The following is a 23,290-nucleotide window of genomic DNA, read 5'->3' on the forward strand; positions in this document are numbered from 1 at the left end:
CATTTATCCATCTGGGTAATTTTTACTAGAACAGTTTAGGGTAAGTACCTTGTTTAAGGGTATTACAGCAGCGGGGGGGAATTCAAACCATGGGCCTTTGGATCCAAAGGCAGCAACTCTATCGGCTACACTACCAACTGCCCCCTTTTTTGGGAGGCAGGGTCAGTGGGGTATGTAGCAGAGGAGTAGAGAACACAGATACAAATATCAGCTTTGCAGACAGTATGGAGAAACAGAGCTCTTGAGACGCGAAGATGTCTCCAACATGCAATCGATCCTTCAAAGGATTCCAGATCCGGTAGATGCTGTGTTTAAACGGGAGTAATTTCCCTGTTAAACCCACATCCCGGCAGCTGTCTGCGCCGTACAATCACCGAAGGGCCAAGTAAACATGCCTTGACCCGCCGGGATTCCAGCATGTTCCGTTTCCCAATAGTAATGAGCTCCTAAAGCCTCCGAGCATATTGCTGATCGCTGATAAAAACAGTTGGATGATTAGAAAGAAGATCCAATTAGCAGAAATACAAATTGCACCCACCGAAAAGCGTGGTAAATGATTACTAAGTAGGCCTGACTCAAGTTGCAGCTATGGCTGCATTTATTAGTAACTAACACAAAGAATAAACAACTTCAGAAAACATTTCATTAAGTGCTGCCACAAAGTATGAAGAGGATGGAAAGTAATATCTGCTGGCTTGTACACTGAATATTGTGCAATATTGGAAGCATGATTAGCGTGGTAAGATTACCACATTTATGTTTTGCTGATGTTTTTCCCCAAAGTGACTTACACTGATTTATCCATTCATACAGCTGGGTAATTTTTACAATATCAATATCTTGAATATATCAATTCAAAGTACCTTCATCGTGATGAGTATCTAAATGGATTGGGAAGAAGGGGGGAGGGGGGAGCTGAACCTCTGTGTCCAGATACAGCAGTATAAACATTAAATGTGTGGCATTAAATGCTTAAATTTTGACTTTTTTAAAACAGCAAGGTTTATGCAGAATTTTGGGAGTTCAAGGGAACATCAAAAGCCAAACCATGATTTACTCTGCCTCAACAATAAGAAGCCACTCTTATTTATCTAAAGCAAATTACATTAAGCTGCTTACAATTATGTCCCCATTTACACAACTGGGTAATTTTTCCTGTAGTAGTCCTGGGTAGGGGGGTGCGGTGCCGCAGTGGGTTGGACCACGGTCCTGCTCTCCGGTATGTCTGGGGTTCAAGTCCTGCTTGGAGTGCCTTGCGACGGACTGGCGTCCCATCCTGGGTGTGTCCCCTCCCCCTCCAGTCTTACGCCCTGTGTTACCAGGTTGGCTCCGGTTCCCCGCAACCCTGTATGGGACAAGCGGTTCTGAAAGTGTGTGTGGGTGTGGGTGTGGGTGTGGTCCTGGGTAAATACCTTGATCAAGGGTACTACAATACGAAGGGGGATTTGAACCTGGGACCTTCAATAGCAAAGCAACAGCTCCAGCAACTACACTACTGATCTTTCCTATGGTCCTACGCCATTCCGATACCATGCCTCCCTCGGGGGTCTTGCCATACACCTATGAGAATTTCCTGGGTCCAGACCTAATTAGGGTCATGAGGTCATTTCATAGTGCCATTCACCACAGCTTCGCGGGTGATCCCGGGCCACATTTCTTGAGTGAGGCAGTGGTGGAACCTGGGGCGGGGTCTACAGGTATTACCCTGTGTTGACCCTCATGTCACCCATCTGTTTTCGGGGCTCGTTTTCACAGCTGACCCACACGGAGGCACCAGACAGGGATTGAGATTCTTGGGCATAAGTGAGTGAGGGAGAGGCCGGTATCACTCCTCCACGCCGTGGCAGCACTGTCCCGTCGGCTGTGGGGAAGCAGAGCCCAGGAGATGCCGTGCCAGCACTCGTGACAAAGCACCTCCCCGCAAGTCACACACCCCGGCACAAGTGGCCACCGCAACCGCACCGCCGGGAGGAGCAGAAAAAAAAGCCAGTATCAAGGGCCAGCATCTTAAGTGGCTTGTCAGTATCCCCAGTGCGTCGTGAGCTCGCCGATTTCTCCGCTGTGTGTTTTATTCTTATTTATCTGCCTGGCAGAAGGCCTAACCCGCAGTAACTCATAGAGGAGATATAAATGCCAAGTGCATGCAGCTTGGGATCAGGCGAGAGCGATGCCGAACGGCTCGCAGCGCGATCAATCCCAGGATGCGGGCTACAGAAATCTAAATGTTACACATTGTGCAGGCTGTGCTTGAGCAATGCATCATCCGGCGCGGTGGGTTTACGTACCGCACCGCTATGCCTGTGGAGAGCAAGGAAACGAACGCTCAAGGAAACGCTGCGTCTGGAGTGTGGTTCAATGGGCGGCTTCACTGGTTAACCATCTTCTAAAGGTGGCCATGAATAATGAGATGTCGGACTTAGAGGGGTGTTGAGGGGTGCTGAATTACTGCCTTGACAATGATTACAGTGGTTGGTGAAAGGGGCGCAACTAAAAATGATCAGCCGGCACCGCTCCACCACGCTAATGATGGATAACAGAGAACTGAAGAGCAGGGAGACTGGAAAGCCTTCTGAGGGATGGCCGCCAGTCTAACCCATGAGGAGCAGTGAGACATGAGCGTGTCCGGGGAGTCCAAAGACAGACGCTATTGTTACGGGTGACCTGAGCAACCTTGGGTTAGAAGCAGCAAGACCTGGCCATCAGTCAGCTGCCGTTTTCCCAGAATGCCAGGCTTTGGCCAAGGATCCCAAGAGAGCGATGTCCCTCCCAGAGCCTCTGCTGCTCAGAGCGCCAGAAAATGGGACAGTTTCCATCCCCCGTAAAACATAAAAGGGAATATTCCTCTCGAAATGGTGCCGATGGCACGGCGCCCTAATGCCTTCGCCTGACCTGTGCCATATTGATTCCGTGGATTACAAGGGTGAAATTACATTGCCGTCGGAAAGCGCAGCGAAGCGGGATGCTTCCTGGCCCATTAAGAGGAGTAATCATGTGAGTGTTCACCAGGGAGCTCTGGCCCGAGCGTTTGCCGCCGGCCGCCGAGCCTCGTAATGACATTAGGATTGTTTCGCGGCTGAAAACCGGCCAGAGGAAAGTAGCGCAGCGTCACCCCTGCCAAAACTTGGACGGCAAACTTTGCCGGGATTCAACTTCCACTTCTTTTTCAAGGGCTCGGACTTGAATTGCGTATATGAGGACCCAGCTGATAGCCGCGTCGTCGGATATGAAGAGTCCTAATTGGCGGCGTGAAGTTCAGAGAGAGGTTTAAGAAATTGCTTTTTCCAAGGGTATCAGCGTGTCATTTTTTCAGATTTCTTACCCTAGCCATTGAACCGTAATTAATTGTTGTGACCTTTTGCCATTATGCTGTTTTTACATGAATCTGAACATTTGCTTGGTCTTTTTCAACCTCTTGAATGACAATCCAAGTTTTCTTTTTCATGAATATATGGAGCGTTTCTGCCAATAAAACGTGCGTTACTGTTATAGTCCGCACCAGAAGCTCAAGTTCGGCTTAAGCGTCTAACCGTCTTCCTCTACAAAACTTAGCATCTGTCCTGCGTCATAATTCTAATGAATAGGAGAGATGCGATCCCCTACTTGGCACTCCATGACCACCCTTACTAAATATAGCAGTCTTTTGTCTTTATGCTCCACTTACCTGTATCTGTACATATTTTTATTATTTCAGCATAATCATTGCCTCTACATTGTTGTCACGCAGCTCTTTTCAGTCGTTAATTAAAGCTAAGTAAACAAAAAAATTAAATAATTCATTATCTCGCCGAGCGCTCCTTCGCAGACTGCGCAGTGACGGCAGATATAATCGGAAATGTCTCCCGTCGCCTGGACTTCAATAGATGGCTCTTTCTGGCACTCTACTTATTACTTATTCACACAGACAAACCTGTAAGCGTGACGTTTACCCGTGTCGGGACTCATTCCGCGAGGAAAAACACACCGTTTGTTACACTCGTTAGAAGGGCATCAAGCCAACAGGCGTGTCTGCGCTCACGATGCTCAAACACTCCCCCCGGAACAAATAGGCACATTTGTGAAGTTTAACACATAACGGCTCCAGACAAACCGAGCTGGCGGGTGCAGGCCGTGGGGGTTGGGGGGGGGGGGGTATTAGCAGCGAAATCAGATGAAAAGGAGCCGTCGGCACGATGCACGGGCAGCCCTGGAATGACTCCGCCATGTAAACACGCGTCACTATGAATCTCGCTTGGGCTTCAAGAGAACACGAGTATGAAAACAAGTCTGTCAGCGTGTGCTGTCAGACCGCGCGCAGAAGAACATACTGTTTACACGCACCTCTACCTTCCCGGAGCCTACGCAACACGGTTACATTTGATCTACCGTGTCTTTGTCTCAAAACACTACAAAACGTGTTCATTAAGGTACGTGTTCGACAAGGTATAAAAAGCGGCCCTTAAATATCTGTCAGCACTCGGCACTGTGTTTGTTTCGCTCTTTTTGAAGAATAGTTAAAGCACAGATTGGAGGAAAGGGCCGTCGGGAAATATCGGGATGATCTCATCTTTAACGGAAAATCCCGGCTATTTTCACGAAGGCGTCGTTTTGATTTCCTTTTGAAGAAAATTAATTATTATTTTTTTCTTTTCACGGATCAGAATGGATCACCAGCCCGCCGAAGGTGTCTGGTTCCACGCTGACTGTCCATCTCGACGGGTAAAAATTTCTCCATCCATCATTTCTGATCATTAAAATCTTTTTTCAATAAATAGATCCTAAAAACTGTCATGCCAATAATAAAATCTTAAATAAAACAATAAAAATCAATAAGATCAACTAATATAAAGACTGCATGACAGAACCTTTAAAACACTAAAAAATAAGGCTTAAAACCATAAATAACTGAAAAGAACTTACCCTGTAACTCCACTGCTCAAGGGGGGTGGTCCCCTGCCCTGTTCCCAGGGTCTTCCCATACACCTTACTTACAAATCCTTAATTATTGATGAAAAATGGGCTCTGATCTAAAGAAAAAGAAAATATGTCCACCTGAGAAGTTTGGTGTCTTTGCCCATCGTAAAATGCAGCCATTCAGTGGCGTTAAAAAAAAAAGAACGGCTGCCACTTTCTTGCACAGTTAGTATAAGGCAGCTGGGAGGGGCGGGGAAAAGAAAAAGAAAATCGACAATCCAGAAATAAATAAATTAGCAATGAGTTGAGCAATGTTGCAGGTTGCATCAAATTAAGATTCCCCGCGGTGAGCGGTGCAGCGGGGCCGGAAGCCGAGGGCCAATCAATAAGCCCGGCGGCTATGTGCCATTTCACAAGTCCTCGCAAATGTGGTTTAAGATTCAATCTAGAATTAATCTAGCGACGCTTTCAAGTCCTCACCCCCCCACCGCTTTTAATCTTCCAACCAAACAAAGCAGCGAAAAAGTGCAAACATTTAAAGCGGTTGAAGTCGCCGTGACCGGGAGGAGCGGAGATAAACACTGCGGCACGGGTTCATGCCGAGCGCGGCTTCCGGATTGTACCCTTACGAATGAGTTTGAGCGGTGCCGTTTTCTGCGGAATGGGGCTTTCTTCTGCATTTTTAATGTCGCCCCATCATCTGATCTTAAAAGAATTTTTTTAAAAAAAAGTGACTTTTTGCTGCTTTGTGAAAGCAGGCATGAGAAAACCAAAGTGTGACAGTTTCCGTGAAGGTCACGGCGAAGTGACGGCGCGATTGCACTCAAGATAAATTGTCAAATGGACGCCCCGGGAGCCACTTGACTAAGAGCGCTCCGCTGAAGGAACTACCCGCCGCCAAACCGCGGCGCTGCGGCTAATGGCGAAAGATTTCGGGCCCATTGTTGTTTCCCATCAAAGCCAGCCGTAGCCGGCGCTCTGCGTTTCCCACCTTGGTTCTCACAGCAATTAATGGGGCACTGGGGGACAACCGCGAGACCGAGGACAAAGCTTCTAGGGGTGCAGCCGGGGGATCCGAGAGCTGATTGAGAAGCGGGGTGTAAAGGAAACTCATTTGCTTCATCTCGACAGTCGCCGGCGACGTAGAGGAACTGCCGCTTTTGGAAAGCACTGAGAGAAACACCGCGTCGTCTGTCCTTTTCCCGTAATCACTCGTCCAGTTAGGACTGCGGAAGAAGGGCAGGCGGGGTGCCCTGGATGGGATTCCGGCAGAAAGAAATTTGACCGCAAAGGAAAATGCGGCTTTAAAGCTCGATGTTTCCCTCTCATGAAAGCACATGCTGGGCAACCCAGTGACTGGGCTTTTGGAAAAGCCTCAGTTACAGTTATCTTCCGCACCGTTTCATATGATTCATAACAGAGGACCAGATTTTGATACTTCCCCTAATTGGATATACCTGGCATAAAAACACAAAAATAGCTCCTTCAATCAACACCAGATATTAGGCCAATTTAGCAAAATTAGCAGCCAGACCAGGTGTCTGTTGTGTTATTAATATACAGATCATTTTAGATCAAATAGTTCAGAGCTGAGATAGCTTAAATACAGAATGTCAAATTGTTGGATTTAGTTCAATATTATGAATATTGTATTACATGAAATTTAATTTATTTTTTTTTCCAGATGTCATGCTGTACCTGTGGCTATTTGATGTGAGCAGTTGGCTGTAAAGGAGAGCAGATCTTTGTATCAGGAGATGTGAAGGACAGGGTGGACAACTGAACAGAGTGCGAATGGACAGGGGGCACTAGAGTTTGGAGAACATTTTGGAGGGATGTTAGCCCCAGAGCTCCGCCCAGCATTAGCTCCACCCATGAAATACTGGCCCACCCTTTGCTCCACCCACCCCTGGATTCTCCCATCATTCGGCCCACCCATCACATGCCTCGCCCGTGAAACACAGGTTTAGCACTAGGTATGTGGTGCTAGTTCATACCCAAATAGTATGACTCCTGTGCAGCAACGCTTTCCCCCAGATGGGGCTCTCCAGCGGCACAGGCAGACAGCTGCATGCCTAATGCATTCACCTAATCAAAGACCCCGACTGGGTTTAATACACGGCCATGTAACACCTGCATGCATCCATCATGAAAACAGCTGGATGCATCTTTTCAAAACCCGTGGCTTCTTTTATATAAACATAACGATAATTCAAGCAAAGGCTCCCTTTGTGATTCAGTATCAATATCCATCTATTGCAGGGAACTAAGCACCGCTCTCCGCGACTGCACATGCCTCCTGAAACACTGCACTCTTACACGCCTTTGGGTTTCCTTCTATTATTCTTCCTTGAGGCTCTCACTGCTTTTTAATCCTTAAACTGCACAACACAGCCTGTTTTTTTTTTTTTTTGGCATCATCTGAGGCTGAGAAATTCCTGCACTGGCACTGCAGACGTGCCGAAGAAGACACACGGCATAATGGCCTGTTTAACGCAAGTCAGCAAATAAGCATCAGTGTTTCACGGCTGTCAGGGAAAGGATTAATTCCAGTCAATCTAATTAATGAGGTGTAAATGCAACCTGCATAAATCCTCCTCATATGGCTGAAAGGCATTTGAATAAAAATCACTTTGGCTAATTACAGAATGTCTGTCACCCACCTGTACTTCTTGCTCAACTGGGTATAAGTAGAAGCGCAAGAGGCTGCGTGGAGGATCCACACAAAGTTTATCTATGGGTTATGAAAAGCTTCAGCGCTGCTCTCCGAATGTCTGTGCAGACATGTGGGACAAACAGAGAGCACTTTCCAGAAGTCTGGAGGGCGCGCGATGGGTGGCCCTCCGTCTGCCCGCTCGGCTGCTGGCACCCCGCCTCTCCGTCTCGCCCTTCTGTCAACTCGCTGCCACTTTTTTTTTTCCCCTCCATCGACAGAGCTGTGTCCTCAGATAGAGATGGCCCCACAAAGCTTCCCGGTCCCCGACAGCAAAGAAAACAAACAGAGGGCCGTCATCCAACTTTGTCAGCAAGGACGCGAGACGACCTGTAAGCTGGTCAGATGGAGCGGGGCACCAGACTGCCTGGCTCTGCCAAACCGGAGGATTTTGTACAGAGGACAAACGCTTGGACACGCATCAACTGGCCCCTCTGTCCAACCCTCACAGGAAGAAACCCGATCAAAACAGCCCATGTTGTCTGCTTTACGGAGCAAAGACTACACAGCGGTGTCAAGCCAAGACCCCAGACTGCAAGGTATGGAAACACAAAGGCCTCTGGCTTTTACCTGCGTAGGGAATGGGGGCATCCTTGTCCAGGGCCACCAGGGGAGGGTCCAGTAGGACGGTGTCCGCGTTCTCGGTGATCACGCCGTGGTAGGACGTCTCAATCCAGGGCTTGTGCTTGTTCACTGAGGAGACAGAGAGCGGGGAGGGATGTCAGTCAGTGAGTCAAGGCGAGCTGAGCTGCTACACTGGATTTATTTTTCAGCGAAATAAATAAATAAATAAATAAATGGAATAATCAATAAGCGGTACTCTAATAAGCAGTAGCTGTTCTGTTTACAGGGGGACAGGCTCCTTTATTACATTCCCATCCAAACATATTCATTTCACGCATCTTTTTCCTTTCCTTTAAGCCCTCCTCGGAGGAAAGAAGCAGATCGATCCCCTCAGCTGAGGTGCCAAACATGTACATCTTTTGCACAACAAGGCAAAAAAAAGTTCACAGGTGGCCGAGACAATTAGAGGGTTATAATCGACCGTGGCTCCCTGGGCTAAACGGGTACAGGTGGTACGTGCCGCTTCCTTTTATTCGTTTAAAAGAAAGAGGCTTGTTCGGAGACGTCAGCTCATTCTTTATTCAGTTTGCAGTCCTGGCAACAAGGAACCTTCCGGAACATTGTTTAAAAAAAAAAAAAAGCACCTGCCAGTTACAGTCTCCACTCACCTTTGCTTTAACAGGGTAAATCAAGGGGAGAAAATGAATTCCTTTAAAAAGTACACTAAACCTTCACGCAGAGGAGATTTGGAGGACGACGTTACAAAACAGTAACTCAGTACCCAGGAGAAATGAGCCACTGAACGCAAAGCATCTATTTTGGAGTAGTTTCATCAGTGAAAAATGTAATGAGGTACTTGGCACATGTAACGTGTCCCAACCTGCATGACTTGAAATGAGCGACACCCGACAATCAAGCATCATTATTACTTTATATATGAGCAATTTCACTCAGTCATTTATTTGCGGTTCCTCTCCATTTAAACAGCTGGGTTTTTACTGGAGCAATTCAGGTTATGTTGCCCGTGGGAGCAGTACCGGTGACCCTTGCGGGATTCAACCCTACTGTCATCTATGTGAATGGAAAGAGCATTTAGAAGATTTCAGGAGGAAAAAATATTCGTGCCATAATATATTACTGGGATCGTTTCCTTGACTTTTACCATGAATACATTTTACCTACAAGCATGTGACCTTGACGGATGGATAATGAGGAGGGGAACAGGATTTAACTGGCAAGTGTCTTCTGTCATCCAATGAGGAGACAATATCGACAATTTTTTTGAAACGGCAGCCTCTGAAAGGTGATCGTCAGCAGGGGGCGGGGCATAGCTCTTAAAGATGCCTATCAATGAGGGGGAGGAGCTTGTAAAGTCAGTATCCCCTGTTTGAAAACCAGTCATGCCAGAAGGGTTGTCGGGGGGATATTCCGGTAGCTTAATTACAGCTGGCTTGATTTACATACTGCACTCTGTTAAACTGACTAAAAATGAGAAATTGCCTGCAAATGCCATCAGCCAAAATGCTGCATGTGTTATTAAGCGCATGCTTCTGCTAAGTGAATTTGCCCCAAGTGTTGTTATTTATTTATTTATTTATTTTAACATTCCTCGATGATGGATGAGCAGCTTTGTTAATTAATTAGCTTTCTGGTACCTGGGCTTTGCCACGATGCAGGTCGTACCCTATGGTCTTGCTATATAGCGTAGGACCCCATAAAAACGCGCACTAAAGGTACCTTCCTGCAAATTTGCATGTAATGAATATTAATTTAGGGTAAAACACTTGGCATGCATGAAGCTGTATTCTAATTGCCCTGTACTGTATTTTTCCCAGATGCTTAGTTCTCATTTTTCATCTTCTTTCATTTGCGGGTGTTGCAGGCTGTGGCACTTCGGGGTCTTCGGCAGTCGCGAGGAATAGCAGTTCATACGGTATTGTTAGTCATCAATCTTTTTGTGAGCACATGTGCAGTATTGACTCGCATTGAGGTGACTGCGAGGAGGGAAAGCCAGGCGATCACTGACCCCTGCGAGGTAAGGATTCGTCTGGGGACAAAATGCGGCCCGCGGAAGCGGAAAGGCGCGCGCCGCTGCCGCCGTCACAGCATTGTCACCGACGCAATGTGACAGCGTCCTCTGAGCCGCACAAAGTCACCGATGCATTCCGAGGGGTGAAAATGAGCGGCCGGCCTGCAGGTCTGTCACTCACGACCTGGAGACACGAAGACAGGATCCTACTCCCTACCAGTGCAGCCCCCCCGCACCGCATACACCTTACCCCCATTTCCACTGAAAATGGCACAGCCACCAGTGACATAATATGCAATTACATCATTTTTTACATGCATGTATTTCACTATGGAGGGGGGTGCGATGGCGCAGTGGGTTGGACCGGGTCCTGCTCTCTGGTGGGTCTGGGGTTCGAGTCCCGCTTGGAGTGCTTTGCGGCAGACTGGCGTCCCGTCCTGGGTGTGTCCCCTCCTCCTCCGGCCTTACGCCCTGTGTTGCCGGGTAGGCTCCAGTTCCCCGCGAACCCATATGGGACAAGTAGTTCAGAAAATGTGTGTGTGTGTATTTCACTATTTGCCACTAAAATTTACACTGAACACAATAACTTACAAATACCTTTTTTGATGGTGATTATAAAGGCGAAATGTTAACCGCGTTCTGCAGCCGGCATTTCTTTTACACAGCATGCAATTGGACTGTGCGAGACATTGCATTAGTGCAGAATTTTGATAAGCCCTGCGCTGTAATTTCCGAGAAGACTTCTGCGCTCCGAGTGCTACGCAGAAGTACGGTCGCATTTATAATTTTGAACCACGAAATTACAGCCTACATTTCTTTACCCTTGAAAGGTTTTTTCTTTTATTCTATTTTTTTTTTTTTTTTTTTTTGCATCTGTGCCTTAATGATATTGCAGTCTTTCTTTTTTATCTTTATAATAATCTTTGATGAGACCTGGAAATAGACAATTTCAGAAATAAAGTTATACAGAAGCTACCCGGCATCACAAAACACTCCTGTTCGGTAATGGATGTAAACAAATAAATCAAATTTATGTCGGGGAAAAGTCAAAGCAATGCCAATATGGGGAGTCAGGAAAAAGAAAATAGAATGTATCAAACGCACCTGTTCAGAAAGATGCATCTTGAAAGTATGGCAGAGAATCAGTTATTTACTGTGACATAGATAGAGAGTAATGCTGCTGTAAGGAAGTTTTTTGGAAGTAAAAACAGTAAAAACAGTCCTGCATTTAAATAAACCCCTATTTACCATAACAATTACAACTCCAATTATTATCTGTCAAAACAATAATATAAAACTTTGAGAAACAGGGCATGTACAGGAAAACCCTACATACATTCATCTTCTGCATGGGACAGTGGGTAGTATAGTGGTTAGAGCTGCTGCCTTTAGCTCCCAAGGTGGCAGGTTTGAGCCTCACCTTTGGCTGTAGTGTCCTAGAGCAAGGGATTTACTCTAAACTGCTCCAGTAAAATTACCTAGGTGAAGAAATGAATAAATAATTGTAACCTCAACACTGTAAGTTGCTTTGGAGAAAAGTATCAGGTAAATGAATAAATGTAAATATATCCCTAAGAGTGGCATGGAGACACAGGGGATAGTGCTGGAGACTCAAGGTCTTAGCTGTGGGTTTGGAAGGTGGTTGAAATTCACCTTAGTCTGTGTGGAGTGTGCATGCCACCCCCACCCTCATTTTTGTGGGTTTACTCTAGGTGCTCTGGTTTCCTCCCACTTTACAAAAACATGCTTTTCAGGTGGACTGGTAACTCTAAAGGGCTTTTTCTGTTTGTGCGATTACACTGTGATGGACAGGAATCCTGTCTAGGGTGTACCATTTTACACTCTATGCTTCCAAGATAGACTCTGGACCACCATGACACTGCATTATAAAAGGGGTTATTGATGGATGGATGGATGGATTTCCCTTAATGGTAGACCTTATAATATTAAGTTTCTTCTTGTTTCATATTTTAGGTGGGCACACTTACCACATAAAAGCCCAGTGAAATACATGTCAAATCTTGTGGATGGGAGCGAGAACGTGTGAGATGTTCCTCATCCCTTATGATGTGCCACCCTGTGAGGCTTGTATCCAGGGGCGACACCCCAGCTGTCGTCAGATCAGTGTTAAAGGATCTTTCAATAAAAGAGAACGGGGGGGAGAGTCCTCTGTGCATCTCCTGACCTCAGTGTGAGAAGACAAATGCTTCCATTAGGCTATTCAAACACAAGCTAAGTGGCGTCTCATAACCCCTACTTGTAGTCGACCTGGCGTATCGTACCAACGACCTCATCCACTGACGGTTCTATTGTTCCTGTTATGAATTTAGATTTGTTTTTCTTTTTCCCTCCTTTTTTGTTTGATTTAACTTATCATAATTTGACTTAATGTTTCTGCTTTTTTCCGCCTCCGGAGATGGGACAGGTGACCTTTCCCAAGATGGGCTCGGACAATTACAGGAACACAGCGCTGTGACCGAGGTGGCAGAAGGGTGACCGTGATGGGCGCCATCAACCACAGAAGAACTGTGCATCTCATGCATCAAATAGGAAGTCCCAGGTTGGGTGCAAACGTTTGGTTGCCATGGAGCCCCAAAACAAAGACCTGGAACATAAAGTTCGATGGCAGCGAGTCCATGCCTCTCAGCCAAGAGCAAACATGAGAAGAGGCAGATTTTACCCCCAGGCAAGACCACATAGTCCTCAGTGCGGCCAGAGACGGTGCTTCCTAAAACTCCATCTTCACTTCACATGTAAACTTTCCCAACTTTCTCTGCAGCCCCCACTGCTGTCCTTGCTCTTTTTGCATCTCTGCTGTCCTACTTATCCTCCTCCAAGTTATCATGCATCACTTCCTGTTCTTAAACGGGGGGTCGGTGGGGCTGAATGTAACATCTACCTACAGTCCAAAAATAAAAGCAATTAAAGCACCAGGTCGGAATGAATGCCTTCCATACCCTTCCACGCTCTCGTAGAGGGAGGGAGGTCCGAGCTGTTTGCATGCAGTAGGTTCATTACTGTTTCATGGGCTGAGGGAGTTTGTTGTTCAGTAGTAGGTGCAGTACCAGTGTAAAGTGTGTGTACATGTAGATAACCTGGGCAACAACTGTGAGGTACTAACTGGATAGATGAGAAAGCAAAGCAACCCACCAGTGCCCTACATTTCTGGGAACTGCTGCAGAAGGGCTGGGAAGACATGTTGGCTCATATCCTGCTCAGACTTGTTCACTGAATACCAAATGTGAAATTGTAATAATAACAATAATAATTTCCAGTGAGCAGACTCACACGTTTTACCGTATGCAAATGACTGAAGCTGGTTGTGCGATGTAAATTTGTGCAGCCGTCAGGAGACCAGCAGAGTAACGGGTCAGAAAGCGATCAGTTTTTGAAAGTCTTCAGTGCTGTGGGGGATTCAGCAGCTCTGAGGGACAGAGGGAGTGTGTTCCAGTGCATCGGGGCCAAGACAGAATTCGCAGGCTTTCGGTTCTGGGTGATTACCTGCCGCATCTCGTTAACCCAAAACCGGTGGCGAAAAATTGCGTCCAGCAAGCGAACTCACACCTTTGACCGGATCTGCACCTGTTCCATCTCGGAGCGGCGACCCCCTCGATCATGTGCACACTGGGTCACGACACCATTGCATCCGATTACATCCCATTTCACTCCTAATTAAACTTGACAGCTATCGATTGGTACCAGACTGCGGTATTACTCCGGTAATCCTTTTCACCAGTGGCATCAGATGGAAATGAAGGTTGTCGGTATTCCAAACTGCGCCGAAACTATACAGAGAAAAGGAGGTCGAAGACGGGAGCTTTGTAGTAAACGAGACTGACGGAGACGCGCTCCGAATGGCGACGAGCCTGACAAGAACATTTCCGACCAGTGAAGACAATCACGTTTTTTCTTTTCCCTCCCACAAGACGGGCGGGTGCGAGGTGAGGGGAGGTGAGGCGGTAACGCCGGGCCCAACTTTGCTCCGCTCGGCTGCGTCGAGGATTTCTCCTCCATTTCGACAGTAATTAGGGCGGGAGTCATGGATTTAACGTGACAGATCACTGGGGCCCCGGGGGGGACACTGGCAACACACCATTAATCTCTGGAGTGGACCGTGCCACGCCGGTTATCTTTTCGCGGTCGCACCGTGCCGCTCAGCAGATGACTGGGGTCCAGTCCCTGGGAGGGGAGTTCAGAGAAACGTGTTTTAATTAAAAAGGAATCTGTACGAAATTAAACTCTGATAGATAAGGTCGACCCAGGAGGAGCGCTGAACAAATTGTCTTGATGAGGCGGAAGCGCGTCAGAGACGCGCGTCCGTCACGTGGACCAATGGGCAATCAGAGCTGCGGAGCAGGCGGCCAGGCGTAACGCTGCGCAGTTTTTCTGTACGGAACCACGCGCACACAAACACACACACACACACACACACACACACACACACACACACACACACACACACAACCCCGTCTTTTCAACTCTGAAGATCTCTCCCCACTTTAGTCTCGCGCTGCCCTCCCGCATCTCCGCTTCAGAGCGCGACACGACAGCGAACGCGGCAGACACGTGTTGCGGCGCCTCGCGGCGGGCCCGCCAGGAACGACCGGAGCCGGGCGCACGTGACGTGAGCACGCGGAGGCGCGCGCTGCCCTGCTACCCCGCCACGCCGCCGTTATTCCCGTCTGTCGCGCGTCGAGGTGTTTTCACGCTGATTTTACGTTCCGCGCCGTTTTCGGCGTCGTCTGGCCTGTCAGCAGCGTGTAACGCACGGATGTCCTTCCAGACTCCTCAGGACGAAGTTTTTTATAAGAAAAAGTCCGCAAAACTGCAGGATTCAGGACAGATAATAGCCTCTTTTTAAACGCTTGAATATTTAATACGTCCCTATTAGAATCTGGACCAATCAAAGCTCTCTAAATTAGTAATGAATGGCAGGAGAGACCATGTTCTTTCCTTTAACTACAAAGGGGGGGGGGGGTGTACATTAAAGTTTCAGCAAATGTAATTACATTTCCAAATCGCGGCTGCTCGCGGACGCGCGCCTGTGCGGTTTGCGCGCTCCCGTTGCGCGATGTGTTTGGGGTCGATCGGGGGATCCGGACCGCCGAAACCACGTCATTTAAGATCATATTCGCCTTTTTAGGGGGTCGCAGGTGGCGTAGTGGTTGGCCCTCCCACTTTGCATCTTAAGGAGCTGGGTTTGAATCCCACCTCCTGCTGTTGTACCTTTGAGCGAGGTACTTCCCCTTAGTAGCACAGTAAAAATTACCCAGCTGTATTAATTGGGGTGGGCAGGCAGCTGGTAGCATAGTGCTTAGAGCCTCCACTTCTGCACCTGAATCCCACCTCCTGCTGTAGTGCCCCTGAGCAAGTTACTTACCTTGAATTGCCCAGTAAAAATTACCCAGATGTAAAAATGGCTAAAACATTATAAGAGGCCTTAGAGAAAAGCATCAGATAAATAAATAAATGTAAATGTATGAAGACCCCTGGCGCTGCAGAGTTAATTGAGCAGTTTGGTTCCGATCCTCTCCCAAGCTCCCCTCGAGCACAATTAGATGTGTTTTAAATATTTAACTCTGCATTAGTGTTGACCGAGTGACACCGGCAGATGTCCGGGGCTGTCGGGTGCGCGGAGGGCGAGACGACGGGAAGCGCTCGGCGTGAGCCGGGACTGAAGCAAGGTGACACCGTGGCATGTGAGAGCACCTCTGTCCCCAGACTGGGATTCGCAGCGGCGGGACGTCAGCAGCACATCACAGTCGAACAAACACGTTCCCTTTTATACATAAAGAATGATGCCGGCAGCAGGGATATAACCCAGGGTCACTTGAGCTGGTACATATGACCCACATGTATTTTTATTAAATCACCTGACACTCTTCTCCAGTTTGCCTTTCCAATGTGTCGATTTTTTACGTAGGAACTTAAACTGATTCATACAGCTGGGTAATTTCTACTGCATCAAGATGGGGATTCAAACCCGTGTCCTCAGATTGGAAAGGGGCTTGTCTAACCCCTCTGCCACCGGGTGTCCCGGTTATTATTGTCTCTCTGTCCACATGGAGCTGATTCACTTAATTTTTTGATCATCGTGCAGGTCTGATTTTATATCCCCAGAGGCCCCAAATATGAAAGCAGTAAAAACTGCAATGCTTTATATTTTTAAATTGCTGTGATTTTTATTAATAAAATCTTCCAAAGTTCAGTGGCAATACTAGGTTTCCAATCACGACAGAACATGGACACAGGAAATCACCCCAAATGAGGAACCGACGCCAACTGTTTGTTTATCTGACGCTTTTCTCCAAAGCGGCTTACAGTGTAAGGCTTGTAAATAAAGCTCCCTACCGCGATTTACCCATTTATACAGCTGGGTAATTTTTACTTCCATTTTACTTAATTTTCATTACATTTACTGTATCCGTTCAGAGTTAGTACGTTGATCAGCATGAGTTGGGATTCAAACCTTTGGTGCCCCTGCAGTTACAAGGTGGTGGCTCAAACCACTGTGCCACCTGGTGGCCCCTTGAAGAACTACAGCAGTTCATTTTCTGAGATGCAGCGGTTGGGCTGTCAGGCACTTAAAAGGCAGTAACATCCCAGCTATTTCTGTATAGCCTCATAATGGGCAGAGCAAAACAGCAGCAAATAGATGTCGGTGATATCGGGCCTTCAGTTAAAGACACACAAATAGATAAGAGAGGCCGGCCATTCCGGAATAATGTAATTTTCTTTTTTTTTAAAATCTATTAGCGCTTGTTCCTGCATCTCCCGATGTTTCTCGCTCTCCTTCCCTCTCTGCCGCCCGTGGTCTGCCATTTGCCTGCCGGAATTAGGTGCCGCTCGGCTGAAAAGGTCAATGCCGTTATCCGTTATATTTGTCTCTGCGGCAGAGGAAGTGGCACGAACCCCTGTCCCGACGACCAGCCTTCTTCCGCGTCCATCTTCCATGGAGAAACCGGCGCCTGTTTGCCTTTTGTCGTTAGCCGACCCGGCTGTCGTCCGCAGATTGGGGAGTTATTAACCCGCGGAAATAGGGGGCGCTTAATTCAAGCGACGGGGAGGCAGGAGAACAACCGCACCGTATTTAATCCCTGGGCTCCATCCATTACGGGAACAGGATGTTACAGATGCGAGATCCACACAAATATGCGCTGTGATTTGTCTTTGTGGTCCTCCTTTCGCTGTGAATGGCTCCTTCCTCGAACCTCAGCACCTGTTGGCATTTATCTCGGAGTCCATAAAAAAAGAAAAGGTGGGTTATATAGGTGTAAGAGAGCCAGCTCAGCACGCATCGATCCTGCTTTCAATCCTCAGAAAATATGACGAGTAAAAGCTTTCTGCAGTGACAGTATTACTCTTCGGCGAATATTACCGCGGAGTTCCAACTGGCTGGGGCCTGGGAGCGGTGTAAAATGAGCGAGGCGCATTGCTCATTTGAAAGTGCCAAAGGGAAAAAACGGAAAGAACAGCGACAGCGGAGTCAGAACTGACCATTGTGTCGGATGGCAGCGACACATGGTAGTACGCTGGTGCCTTAGCTCAGGAACGCAGCTGGGAAGTCCGCAACTCGATTTATTCATGAAGCTAGAGGTTCTTTGTACAGACGCCTCTCCATTTATTTGCAGGTAAGATCCTTATAAAAGGAAAAAAAAAACTTGAACATAGCTATGATCAATCAAAAATACACACACACACACACACACTTTCTGACCCGCTTGTCCCATACGGGGATCACGAGGAACTGGAGCCTAACCCAGCAACACAGGCGTAAGGCTGGAGGGGGAGGGGACACACCCAGGACGGGACGCCAGTCCATCGCAAGGCACCCCAGGTGGGACTCGAACCCCAGACCCAGCAGAGAGCAGGACCCAGTCCAACCCACTGTGCCCCCCTCAAGCAAAAATACTTAAGACTTATTTTAGCATTTATATTAAGGGACTGGAAGTCTGTCCGCACTCAAAACTCATGATCAATAAAAGTTACACAGTACAGATGTCCCTCCATTTCTGCACTCTGGTTAAGTTCTGTTAAAAAAAAAAAAAAAAAACGGATATAGCTACGATAAAAATCATAAAATATTTTTATTAATGTAAAGCCACATTAAAAATTCAAACTAAACAGAAAATTAAAACATGTCTACAAACTCCTGTTCAATGCCAGTTGATGCTTGATTCATCCCATGAATGCATGCAATGATCCTCATCTTGTTATTGAGCACCAACACCCAGGAACACATGATACGAGCTGTAAACATTATGGAAGTGAGTTGAATTAAGGCATTCAACTCATATTCTGTTTTTGAGCCCTTTATTTCCATGTTTTGGCTCGGCAGGTTAACGCAGACCATGTTCGATCCACAACAAACCAAAAACATTAGAAAACAGATAGAAAGTACTGTTTCTAAAGGAAGCTGCACAAGGCTACAGCAGCATATATACAGACATACGTCGCTTAACGATGGGGATACGTTCTGAGAAATGTGTCATTGGGCGATTTCGTAGTTGTACGAACATCATAGAGTGTACTTGTACAAACCTAGATGGTATAGCCTTGATCATAGAGTGTATTTATACACATCTAGATGGTATAGCCTTGATTGCAGAGTGTACTTATACTAACCTAGATGGTATAGCCTCGATCATAGTGTGTACTTATACAAACCTAGGTGGTATAGCCTTGATGCAGTCAAGAGATGTGGTAAACACAAGATTTTTGATGCTGCTGCCGGTGGAACACGGCACACTTTACAATAAACTTTTTTTTTACAAGTAGAAAGAGTACATTGTAAAATAACGATAAAAAAGTACAGTAAATACATAAACCAGTTACATAGGTTTTTATTGTCATTGAGTATTATGTACTGTACGTAACTATGTGCTATACTTTATACGACTGGCAGCGCAGTGGGTTTGTTTACAGCATCACCACCACGAACACGAGTAACACGTTGCGCTACGACGTCGCTAGTCGATAAGAATTTTCCAGCTCCGTTATAATCTTATGGGACCGCCATCGTATATGCGGTCAGTAATTAAGCAAAACGTTAAGCGCCGTATGACTCTGCAACGCACAGTGACAATCAGTGAAGAAAATGCAAGTTATAAAGAAAAGAAAAGAAAAAAAATCAGAAAGATGTGTGTATCTCGAAAATTTCACAACTCAACCGTCACAAGGAGTCAGTGGATATACGAATGGCGCCTAAACAAAAAGTAAACCCTTCAGTCTGAATTTGAAGCCATTAGTGTCATTGTGCGACGCTGCAGCTGAGCTCTGGAAAGGCACTTCGGCTCCTTTTCACTGGTCCCCGGTTCGCGCGCAGCTGTGATCGCACCCCATCCGCCATCTTTCATCCGCCCAAATTACTTCCCCGCAGCCTCCGCGGAATTACCACCTGTCCGTCTCCCTTCCGTGACATGAGATAAAAACGTGTCAGAGAGGAGCTGGGATGACAATGTTCACCATGCTTTCAGACAGGCGCCGCTGACATGCGGACGGCGGGCCGAGACACCTCTCCGGTAGCGTGTCTGTTCCAACTAACTACAATTTGGCGCTCTGCCGTGGGGTGATGCGTGCGTGCCGAACTGACAGCGGAGCCATGGCAGCAAAGGGCTCCGCTCCCAAGGGGGGGCCTCTTAGAGTCACAGGCCCATCTGTGCCCCCCTGGCGTGGGGTGCAAGGGGGTTGGCGCACCCCACGGGTAGATTTAGAGGTGCCCTTTGAGAGTGCACACACCCACCTATTGAAACAAGAAGAAAAAAATATGGACACACCCTGGCACCCCCTCCATGTTGACGCTGGGTACGCTATTCCTCCCACGGTCGCCAACCGTGAGACTGGCCTCCAGTTGACAGCACCTAACATCATGTGACGGTCCCTCCCCGAAAACTGAAATATTCACAGCTGCCAAAGCCTAAAACGCGCACCGGAGTAAACTTGACGTCGAGCTAAACAAGATGCATTAATCCATAATCCGTTTAATGGCGACCTTTTGAAGCCACGGCTGTCCTCTCGATGGCGGGGTTGCGCTCATTAATCTCATTAAAGCCGCAACTTCCAGGCAAACTGTCCTATCCGGAGAGTCGTCGAACACAATGCAGCGCTCATACAGGGAAGTAAGCTCTCTAATCGACCGGATGCTCCAGGTCCGTGCTTAGGGGGGGTGCGCCAAGCAGATGCTCCTGCAGGTGTTTGCAGGGGTAATTCGGCTCCACAAGATGTTATTAATGTCATTAATGGCAGCAGGTGGGACAGGCGGCACAAAGCTCATCTCCCCTGGTGCTGGGGAGGTGTAAGTGAGACTTCAGGGAGCACTGAAGAACACCCGCTCCTCCTAACGGTCCAAATGAAATCAGAGCTCAGAGGGATCAGAACAGGACCACTACCAGGATGCAAACAGTATCAGATCTGCTCCGTATTTACATTTATTTATTTAGCAGACGCTTTCCTCCAAAGCGACTTCTAGTGAACTTTAAGTAGTGTTACTAGCCCACACACCTTATTCACTGCTAGATACACTACTTACACTGGGTCACTCATCCATACATCAATGGAACACACACTCTCTCTGTCACTCACACACTATGGGTGAACCTGAACAGCATGTCTTTGGAGTGCGGGAGGAAACCAGAGCACCCGGAGGAAATCCACACAGACACAGGGAGAATATGCAAACTCCACACAGACTGAGCAGGGATTGAACCCACATCCTCTTGTGCCACCAGGCGCTGTGAAACAGCACCACTACTCGCTGTATATTAAAATATATTTAGATATGTACCCTTACCTACATATTTATACAGCTGGGAAATTATTGTATTAGTTCAGGGTAAGTACCTTGATCAAGGATACTAAGGCAGGAGGTGGGATTCGAACCTTTTAACACAAGGCAGCAGCTCTATTACACCACCTGCTTTTAAATATTTGCATTTAAAAGATATTTAAAGTCGTAATTATACTTTTGTGTCTCTGACCCAAGTTTTGCGTTGTTATTTAAGCGGTTCACGGTTTCTAAAGGGCCGTTTATGCAGTCGACAACATCAAGGCTGCGAAGACACTGTCCGCTCTTGATTCCCTTTTAAAACCTGTTCACCTGCTGTTTTAATTTCATTTCCTCCAGCTGATTTATTCCTCCCCCACTTTGCTTTTTTTTTCTATTTACTCTTCCCTGTGTTTTTTGTCACTTAGTTGGTTTACATGATTGAATCCCTGTCGTCTGCTCTTGTTTTCTTACATTCCTCTGGGCCACAGTCATCTTCCTGAAAAGCTCCCTGTGTGTCCCGCTACCCAGAAGCACTAAAAGGAAGTGATTCCCATCATGCCTGGCGGAACTCGCAACCCGATACCAACCTGAACCAATACCTTGGGTCAGCGGAGCAGGATTATCATCAATATTTTTCTTTCAGAAATCTCAGTTGCCTTAAAAAAAAAAAAAAATCCATTGTGTGATCTGTGACAGGAGATTTTACCTGAGCTGTCAGAAAAAAACACAAATAGTGGCTTGGAATGTGAAGGTTATTGGTTCCAATCCCGCCCTCCATAAATGTCCTTACCCTGAATTGATACAGTAAGAATAGCCTGCTGTATACATGGGTAAATCACTGTAATTTCCTCATCAAACACGGAGTGGCCTCAGACAAACATGGCAGCTAAATAAGGAATAATAATAATAATAACAACAGTAATAATAATAAGGAATATAACAGATGGTCTCCGTCAGGCTTTCATCGCGAGCGGTGCCCTCGGACGGGCGGTTAGCGCACCTCGCAGGCCAGGCGGCTCGGCGGCAGGCGCTCAAGGCAGCTTCGTATAATGAAATCCCGAAGAAACATGCAATCAAACACCCTCCCGCAGAACGAAATCACCGCTCTGTCAGCGAGCGCGTCGAACCGAGCGGCGCAACAGCGCGCACACACGCTCGCAATTAGGGGCCTCGTGCACGGTGCAGAAACATGGTCGCGCGACTCCAAATCTGGCTTTTAGCCCCTGCTTAATTGCATTTGATTAGCGCGGTGTTGATTATTCAGATGTACAATTGTGTTCTTGAGGTATAATTAAACCCTGCCAGTGGCACAACTTGCATTTGCCGCCGGGGGGAGGGGGAGAGGGGTTAAAACTGACAACGTGTTTGGATGTGATTCATGTGCAAAGACATGTTTGCATTTATACTAAACAAGAGCCGCGCTGCAGTCACTGAGCGGAGGAGCGGGAGGCTGGAGCGGTGGAGTAGTGTGTGTGTGTGTGCTGTGGGGGAACTGGACTAGTGTGTGTGTTGTGGGTAACTGGACTAGTGTGTGTTATAGAGTAACTGGAGTAGTATGTGTGTTCCACACAGTCAACTGGTCATGAGCCCAAAAAGGATGCAAGGGGAAAGTTTACGCTGGTAGATATTTGAGGCATTAATTTTATGAAAGAGATACCGTATGAAATATTGACATAAAATTATGCAATGTACATTCATATTTGCTGAAAATTTTCTCCAAAGCTACATACAATGCATATTAGTTTTGTACACTAAGCTACTTATTGACCCATTTACACAGCAAGGTCATTTTTACTGTTCCAATTCAGGGCAAGTACCTTGATAAAATATGCCACAGCAGTAGTGGGATTCGAACCCAGGTCCTAAAGGTGCAAAGTAACAGCTAAAAACCTGCTTCCTTGCAAATTAGCAACCTTCTCCTTTAAGAACACAATTTGTACATTTACCATGGAAACACAGGTATCTGACTCCGAAAATAATTACAGTTTCTCACAGTGAAAGTGAATAATTGAAGTTATGCATGGTGTCACAACTTAGAATTCTCTCAGCCAATCAGCACCTCCTGGCAGCCAGCGCAGCCAATCAGGAGCCTCTGAAGACACAGCGTTTTCCCACTTGGGCTGTGACTTTCACAGCTTCTGGAAAACATCGGCGCAACACGAAGTTACAAATTTATTCACTGAGAAACACACCTCCCCCTCGTAACGATTCGGGGACGTACTTGTACCTCACCTCGCGAACCTGTATGGAGACTCGGTCGGCATGCAACCGCAAATCTGTAACGTTTGGCATTTCTTGGCCTTGCACCGATTAATGAACGTCATTGTAT

The 23,290-nt window shown here is 47.0% G+C and overlaps 1 protein-coding gene across 1 annotated transcript in view; it reads right to left on the minus strand.

The window, feature by feature from the left end:
* Nucleotides 1-23,290, minus strand: part of LOC108932153 (calsyntenin-2-like) — a 223,157-nt gene that overhangs the window by 108,734 nt on the left and 91,133 nt on the right. The window contains exon 2 of the mRNA XM_018748374.2: nucleotides 8,174-8,296. Within this exon, the coding sequence (XP_018603890.1) occupies nucleotides 8,174-8,296 (123 nt within the window). The remainder of the gene's footprint in view (nucleotides 1-8,173; nucleotides 8,297-23,290) is intronic.

Source organism: Scleropages formosus, chromosome 10 (assembly GCF_900964775.1).
Source record: "Scleropages formosus chromosome 10, fSclFor1.1, whole genome shotgun sequence".
NCBI classification, from domain to species: domain Eukaryota; kingdom Metazoa; phylum Chordata; class Actinopteri; order Osteoglossiformes; family Osteoglossidae; genus Scleropages; species Scleropages formosus.